Source organism: Anabas testudineus, chromosome 16, assembly GCF_900324465.2.
Source record: "Anabas testudineus chromosome 16, fAnaTes1.2, whole genome shotgun sequence".
NCBI lineage: Eukaryota > Metazoa > Chordata > Actinopteri > Anabantiformes > Anabantidae > Anabas > Anabas testudineus.
The window spans coordinates 4,729,462-4,738,390 of record NC_046625.1 but is presented as its reverse complement, the minus strand read 5'-3'; the positions used below and the strand labels follow the sequence as shown (position 1 = coordinate 4,738,390).

General features: G+C 38.7%; 1 protein-coding gene across 1 annotated transcript; it reads left to right on the top strand.

The window, feature by feature from the left end:
* The first annotated feature begins 3,729 nt into the window (after positions 1–3,729).
* On the top strand, positions 3,730–6,746 carry LOC113169126 (vitelline membrane outer layer protein 1 homolog). Its single transcript, XM_026370288.1, has 4 exons — positions 3,730–3,997; positions 4,784–4,896; positions 5,471–5,777; positions 6,664–6,746. Exons 1-4 carry the CDS (start codon positions 3,788–3,790, stop codon positions 6,664–6,666), a joined length of 633 nt encoding a protein of 210 aa, XP_026226073.1. The 5' UTR covers positions 3,730–3,787; the 3' UTR covers positions 6,667–6,746.
* The last annotated feature ends 2,183 nt before the right edge of the window (positions 6,747–8,929 follow it).

Genomic DNA, 8,929 nt, shown 5'->3' with positions numbered 1-8,929 from the left:
AGTCGAACTGTTACAGTGTAATGGGATCAACAGTGTCATTAAATACACGTTAATGAGATGAGTGTTCTGGTGTATTCTTAAGAGACAAACCGGGAAATCCCCGTGAGCTGCAATTAACCTCTCTGGGTGTATAATCATACTTGTATTGTCAGTGCAGGTTAAGGCATCTGTCACTGTTTATTGTGTAGCTCCTCACTGGGGAGTTTCCATTCATTAGCATGTGTCCTGTGATACTCATACAGTGCGGCTCTGTGCCAATCTCCACTCTAATTTTACAAGATTATATTAAAATAATAATAATAATTTTATTGTCATATAATTTCTGTGTTATTGCAACTTTAACATTTAAGTACCACAGACATATCGAGAGAGACATTTTTACTGTTAAACACCTGAATTTCAGATGTGTGATCAACTTTATCCTTTGTTTCCCCATCAGAGCTTTATTTATTATTACCCCTCTACATTTTTGGTGTTTTTTTTTCCTTTCACTGAATCTGCAACATAAAGTATTTGGTTCTTGGCAGAGAATCAGAGGAGAAGATTTATATCTATATACCCAATTTAAAGCTGCAGCAATTAGTTTACTGTAGCTTAGCCTGGAACGAGGGAACATCAAGCCTGGTGCCGTTAAAGATTAGACTTATTTGTAGCTCATTGTCTGTGTCACTGCACAAATACACGTAGGGAGGATGAAAATGTCAGTTTCTGTACTTTGTACTGCATGCCACAGTACATGCAAAACACATTCAAATGAAAGAGGAAAAAAATCAACATAACATTCTTGCTGGTGTATTTAGCAGCGGCAGCCTTTGTGATCACAAAATCATCGTCAATAATCACAGCACCGACTAAGCTTTTGAGCAGATCGCTGTCCAACGCGAATGATCAGTAAATACTGTTTGTCATGTCTGCTAGCTTGAGTTTTAATACTGGCACAAAATGCTGATGCTCCCAACTGCCATTATTCTCTGAATTTATTTGGCTTGGGTCTGAATCTAATTATTTTCACAGTGATGGATGGGATAGCTGCCACATTTTAATATGGAACTGTGCAGAGCCTTTGAGAGATGGTGTTTAGATCTCAAACACTGAAATCCAAAATAAAGCATCTTTGATTTTGCAATAACAGTATATATTCAGTAATGGTTATATCTTCATATCCGTGTTTACAGGAGTGGCACTGCTTTGAGTTATCAGGATGCAGTTGATTTTTTTCTTTTTAAGTTTGAGAGCTTTAAAGAGTATGATTGAATCTGTCCTTTGCAAACAGTGGATGATGATGGATGATGAACACAAGACTGTTTGGGTGTCTGACATATAAATCTAGTTTTAGTTTCTTCACAAAGTTTTCAACATGTTGTTTTATTGAGTTTTTTTTTTTTTAGAAAATAACAGTAGCTTGGTTTTGTCTGCATTTAATATGAGCATGAATTCACTGAGCTGAGACTGTGAAATATTAAACATAGACGTTTGTGAAGTGTCTGCGAGACGCTTCATGAAACTGATGATACTGTTTCATATAGGATGAAACCTTAGCTTGAATGTGGACTGGGAGAAACATTTTGTTTTGTTAAGAGAAACAGACTCAAAACACTGTTTTAGTGTCGTTTTAACTCAGGACGGATCAACTGTAAAATAATGGCATTATTTACACAACTGACTTGAGTTTTAGCAGTGAGACTCAAATGGACCATAGGAAATAGGACAATATAGAGTCTAGTGGTGGAGAAGAGACATTAGGTGAAATACGGAACCTCACCGCCTAAATTTGCTAGAAAAGTCTGAAGATAATGCTGCATTTACAAAATACTGGATGGATGATAACGATGCAAAAGATTCCTGTGTTAACAACTTTAAACCTGCTGTTCTCCGCCCGTCCATGACGTGGTTCCAGCGAGTTTTAACGTTTCATGGCCTCCACACCTAACTGTGCTGGGTCATTTAACATACTAGTGGCCCAGCTGCTGTTCTCGTTTGCCTGAGTGCTCAGACAAACTGATTCAAATTCAGTTAAAAAAGCAGTTAAGATAATGCATGGACAGATTATATGATCTGTGAGCAGATTAAGATTTCACTGCCAGTAATTCTCTCACGTCCACTACTGTGCATTAGATGCTAAAAACCAGAAGAAAACAGTAGGGATCATCTTATACTTGAATGACTTTATTGCAGCTGCCGGTGGAGCAGTTTACTATTGTTGGAAATAGAGGTGTGCTGACTTCAGCGTTGGTATTATAGTACCATTTTCTTTGTGCAGCCTTCATTGTTTTATAAGACATGATGACAGAAGCCAGACTGTGAAAATTAGTGCAGTTGAATTATAAAATAAACCAGGTCATTGGGTTTTATAACAAATTTGCAGGTGTCGGCAGACAAGGACAAATATTTAGGGCTTTCAGAATTATAATTTGTATTTGTGATCAAAAGAAATCTGTGATGCTAAAATATATAATAAATTATAAAATAAAAATCAGCCACGAGGCTCTGCAGAATGTCTAGTAGTGGTATAAAAGGGGACATGATCAGTCACAGTCTAAAGTACATGACCTAGAGTGGGAGATAAATGGTATCGTGGGAAGGTGACATGCTGTTGTTTAACTATGGACCTGTGCCGAGCATATTCTAAATGTCTGTGTGCAAGAACAGAGTCTAGAGATCTACTCAACACTGGTAAGCAGCCAGGAGCCTAGTACAACAATAGTGAGTACACCTGTGACCACTGCATGTGATTGCACCAGCGATTTCCAATCAAGGCTAATTGGATGAAAGGGGTTATAAAAGAGCCTGTGATAAAGCACATGGTAAAGAATTGCCTGAACAAGTTGTGACATGTCACAAAGGTTAGGATCGAGGCTATAAGAGCAGCTGGGTGCCAAAGAACATGAGTTAAATTGAATGGTATCAGTCTAAGTTCCTGCACAAAAACGGAGCAATAACAAAAAGATGACTCCATCTCAAAAAGCTTGGTGGGAAGCCTGTAACACACTTTAAACACTGGGGACCTTCACATTTTGCTTCTTCAAATGGGTGTTTTAAAGCTGAGGGTAGAGGAACAAATCCAAAATCTCTGCACAGATTTGATTGAATCAAACTTAAACTGAGTCTTAACCCTCAAACAACCCTTGATGCCACAACGTCCTCACAGTGATATTGTAGCTGGCGTTTGTCCACACAACCACACAGTTATGTTAACAAATGTATGTACAGTAAAGATCAAAGCACAATTAAATCTCCAGAGAAGGGAATGTAATTAATGTATGAATGCAATGATAACTGTATCAGTGACAATCTTATCTTAGAATAAACCTGATTAATTCAGTAATAACTGTCCTTCTGAGTGTTTAATCTAACAATGATAAGGTCTGATGTCTGAGCATATCCAGGCCAAACTAAATACGCAGTTCCTACTGGCCCAGCACTTTTCAGTCTATATTTTTTATCTTCACTTGGCGTCACCAATCCCTGCAATGTCAATTACAATCCTTCACAGCTGTAAAGATACTGCTGCTGTTGAGCCTCCTGCGGATTACATTTCATGGGTTTTCTTCTATTCAGTGAAAGAAACTGAAATTGATGCTTTGCAGAGAACCTGTATCTGAACTCTTTTCTTTATCCATCACCAGCTGTTTGTTCCCACGCCACCCTGTCACTCTGTAAATGATTCACGCTGATACCAGTGGTTATATTTTGGTATCAACAAGGAAACTATAAAAGCGTTGAGTTCAAACCCCCGGTACGCGCTAGTTGGCATTTCGGAGTGAAATACTGACTTACTGCTGTCAACATGGCGACTCTGTTCACCATCGTGGCCATGCTGGCTGTGTTCGCCAGTGGGTTATGTGAAGAGAAAACCTTTCTGCAGCGAGCTGGTGTGGCCTTTAACAGCAGACAGTACAGATCTCTGCTTACTGTGAGCAACGGAGAGCAGTTTGGAAATTGGACCTGGCCAGAGATGTGTCCTGACAACTTCTTTGCTGTTGGCTTCAGTATCAGGGTAAAAACACTCTTTCATGTATCACAGATGTTCTATTTAATATAAAACCTGAGTCAAGGCAAATAAAAAAAAAAAAACTACTTTTTTTTCTATTTAACAAGTCCAGTTACTCAGTTTTCAGATTTTTCCTCTTTTATTTTCCACATACCGGCTGATGAAATCAATCACGTTGAATTTATTATTTGAAAACAAGAAAACATAGAAAATGAAATGAAAAACCCACACATTCATGAGTGTGACTCATTTCTTTTTACTTATAATGATTAATGTTTTGCAAAGCAGCCTTCTTCACACTATATCTACACCTCAGTGGCATGTTAACCAACATGGACAGGTGTTACAAATCAAGAAATCAAATAATTTAGAGCAGCTGAGGGCCGATCACGTGTTGACTCTCTGCCCCCATGTAGGAGATATTTGGATATTTATATTTATATATTATTTCCTGTTCATTTCCACCTAATGTTTATATTATAAATATTGTGTTGACACAGTGATACACTGGATAATTAGAACAATTTTGTGGAATTGTGAATTGAATGTCTGTGTTTTTGACTTTCATCTTGTTTCTCTACTTGTTTTATTGATAAATGGGTCTTGATGGGCCTTGATTTCCATGATTTATGACACTTACTGATAAGTATAAATTCATTAGAGTGTGGGGATTTTAATGTGTTCTTACTTTTGTTAAACTACTTGGCAGCAGCTTCACATGAATGAGATAAAAACCTGGTTTGACCAGAGCTGTTACTGCTGATGGGTGGGAAATGTGATGGATTTCCTCAGGTGGAGTCTAACCAGTACGGGTCGGATGACACCGCTCTGAACGGGATCCGACTCATCTGTGCCAAAGATGGGAAACGAAGCTTCCTGTACTCCATTGAATCCCATACTGGCTAGTAAGTCACCCAAATGGGGCCACTTCGTCATAACTGTAGCTGCTAAGTGTTGAGACATAGTAAATAAAGTTTTTGGTTCAGATTGTCTGCATGAGATGGACCAGGCAATGGTGGAACTAATTTTATAGGCAGAAATATAAAAAAACATTAACTTGATGTAAGCTCACTTGATTTTGCTTTCTTTGCGCTTCTTCGACAAAAATAAAATGCAACTAACTGTTCCAAACCATCTTTTTGACAACAGTGATGATCATGTTTTTACATATCCAGTTGTTCTTCATCTTGTGAAAGCGTCCTTGACGTCAGTGGGACTAACCTGGCTGTGCTATAAAGGTTTAGAATAAAGAATTAGATAAATAAGAGTCACTGTGAAAGCAGCAGGAAGCTGGAGACTGGCAGTATCACGTAATGATCAGAGGGGAAATGAAAGCACTGCATCTGCCAGGATTGTAAATTAGGTGTTCAGATGTTGAAATGTCTTGACTTGGCTCCAGTGTTTCCAATCCAGATCTGGATGGTTTTCATGATTTCTTTTCTCTTTGCTTTCTTGTGTATTCTCTGTATTTGTGTTCAGCTTCGGTGAGTGGTCCCAGCCTCAGTACTGCCCCAGTGGCGTGCTCACCTCTTTCCAGATTCGCGTGGAGCCCCATCAGGGTTTGTTTGGGGACGACACGGCTGTTAACAACATCAAGTTCCGCTGCAGCAGTAACCCAACACTGGAGGCACCAGGCATGGACTGGGGAGAGTATGGCCACTGGAGCCAGGAGTGTGAAGATGGAGGAATCTGTGGGATCGAGACCAAGATGGAGGAATACCAGTATGGCCTGGATGACTCCAGCCTAAATGATGTGCGCTTCCATTGCTGTAACAAGTCTCAGGAGGTAAGATGCAGGGTTAAATAATAGCAGATGAGTATTTTATTCCAGATGTGGCCACAGGACAGGACATACTGCCACCAAAGGTTGCTGTAACCCCAAACTAAAACCTGTAGCAAGATGCAAAAAAAACATCTCAAGAAGAAAACTGTGGTTACAGTCGGGAGAAATTCAGGAACAAATGATGCTAAGAAAAATGTTGGATGTGAGTGGGCTGTCATGAAACATCAAGCCGGCGTTGGGAGAACGTATTTATTCCCAAAAGTACAGGTGTTGTTTTAGTGTTTTCCAAATCGAGTGTCTGTGCCTCAAGTCTTCATTATCTTGAGAGTCTTTGATGAGGACATGAGAGTTTCTCCAGGTGTTCCCAGACGATGAAGATGGGAATCTGGCTACTTGAGGAACTTCACCACCAGCTGTATCTCATGTTTGAAAATGTTATGGTCTCTTCCACAAATCAGTGAGATGGGCAGGAAGCATGCAACATCCTGGTGATTAGAATATACAAACATGACTTGAAAAGGAAAAATCATTCACTCACGCTTATTAACATGTCTAATGGTAATTATAAAATAATTTCCAACAACAAAGCTGCTTTTTTAAAAATGTTTTTTTGATCTTTGAATCTAATGATGAGTAAATTAAGAAAACACAGCAGATCAAACATTTTTATTCTATGTCCTCTAAAAGAAAATGATCTGACCAGAGGCTGTTTGTTGAGTCAGTTTGTCATCGTGAGCACACTGTCTCGTATGTTTTACCTCGCATTGTCCCTCAATCTAGTTGTACGATGTTGCAATGACAATAAAGTTTATCTTTATCTTTATCTTTATCTTTTGTGACAAACTTTAATTGTTGTTCATTATTTTTTGTCTTTTGTTTGTATTCACAGTGATTGGCAGATGAGAAGCTTGACCCAGCCTATCTCCTAGTCCCTGAACTCAAAGATGACAATTAATAAAAGACTCCTTTGAACTGCTGCTGTCATGTAATGCTTTCCCAATACCTGAAGTGTCTTGAACAGTCTGAGTTCCTTCTTTTTAATAATTGCAAATATGTTTTACGATCAAAGTTTATTCAACTCATTTGCCAAAGTATCCAGCTCTCAAAATAAAGTTGAGCATCACCTTCAGCAGTAAAACAAAAACGTGAAGAAACACTGCTTGAAATCAAGCCCCATGTCATGCTCTACTCGCCTCTAATCAACGTAAGAGAATCATGTTTTCACTTCTTGTCTAATAAACCAATGAGCTCACAGCAAAGTCATAATAAGTACGAACACAAAACAGAGCTGCTGACGCAGGCGTTTCCCAGAATTCCTCCTGGAACTAAGTCAATTAAGACATGACAAGAGAGGGGGTATTAATTAATTTACAGTTCAAGGCCTGACAAAGGTTGATAAGACACCGATTGGCACACACAGAGGTAATTGTGTTAATTAATCGTTGAGTAGTTAATCTGCTAACGGAGTGAGTGTGTGAAGGGTTTGAGGAGAGAACTCGAGGACGTTATCAAACACTGCAGTAATGGTTTTTAGACAGTTTGGCAAGTCAAGGCGAAGTGATTACAGATACAGACGGTCTCACTGTTATGGTAATGACACTCGCTCTGACCTCATATCTCACCTCAAAAGAAGAGAAAGGTGTATAGAGTACATACAGTGGAAAGTATGTGAACCTTTTGGAATTTCATGGTTTTCTGCATTAATTTGTAACTCAGGGTTGTTTCTTCATTCATTATTCAATAATAATTGTTTGTTTTGCTCTCATTTTGAGTTTGGTCGCCACAGTAGACTGGTGAATTTCTAAAGTCTTTGACATCACTTTGTAACCCTGTCCAGCTTCATGTTAATCAACAATTCTGGATCGTAGGTCCCCTGAAAGCTCCTTTTGGTGAGGTATGGCTTACATAAGTATTGTTCTTGTGTGGAGCAAACTCAAAAGGTCTGAGTGTTTTTTATCAGTCAAAGCAGCTCTAGTCCACACCTCCAAACTAATTAACACGACTTCTTAACACGACTCCAGGTATGTTAGCACCTGACTTCAATTAGTTCTTTGGATGTGATTATACCAAGGGTTCACAAACTTGTTCCACTAGCACTATGAGGTTTTTATGGTTGCTCTCAATAAAGACATACAAGATCACAATTTATTTTGTGTTTTTACTTTAGGCACATTATATTTGTTAACACTATTGACTTAGATGAAGATCAGATCACATTTTATGACAAATTAATGCAGAAAACCATGAAATTCTACTGTATATACTAAAAGTGGTATTCAACTTTCATAAATTTGGGGGACATGATTGTAAAAACATGCAAAAAAATGACCAATAAATTTACCATCATGTCGGCTGAGTGCCACTTACAGGGGCGATTAAAGGGAAAACGTAAATAAAACATTTTAAAATAAACTTTATTCATAGTATTTGCATTTAAAAAACTGTAGGAAAGCTGGAACCTAGAAACATTTGTCATTTTATTTGACTTTAATAAAAGTAGTAGTACTGTAGTAATGTGTAAAAATATTCAATTACAAGTAAAGGTTCAGTATTTAACAAGTGTTGTAAGCACTGACTTGTGATTTGAGCATTAAACCATGCAGCAGGATTCATTTTGAAGCCTCTCTGCAGATTCAACATCCACTAGATGGCAGTGCTGTGTCAGGTGGGACGTTTGACTCACATCTCACCAGAACAAATGACTTATGGTACAACACCTCCAATATAAACACATTAGCCTGACTTTATGAGTGCAGTGAATTCTAGATCAATCAATTCAACACTGTTTTAACTTGGCTCCACCTCTTATTGCAGCCCAGAGGCCTAAACTTTACATTGGATTACCCTCAACCTGAACACTGTTACGGCACCCTGTGCTCTAATCAGTGGAACAATGATATTTCATCATTCAAAACATGCTGCCCTGAGCAAGTTGTGTGTACCATTACCTCCGAATTCTAGAGTGCAACCTGAGGGATGTAACACCCCAGGTCACAAATTGAATATCCAAACCAGAGTCTCCATGTGTTTTTGACCAGCTTAGTGGCTTTCTAGTGGTCCCCAATCTGCCTCAAGAACCATTAATGCCCCCTGCAGTGAACAGAATGGATATGGTGTTTGTGGTTCTGGCTCAAGGCGAAGCCCTTGTCTTAATG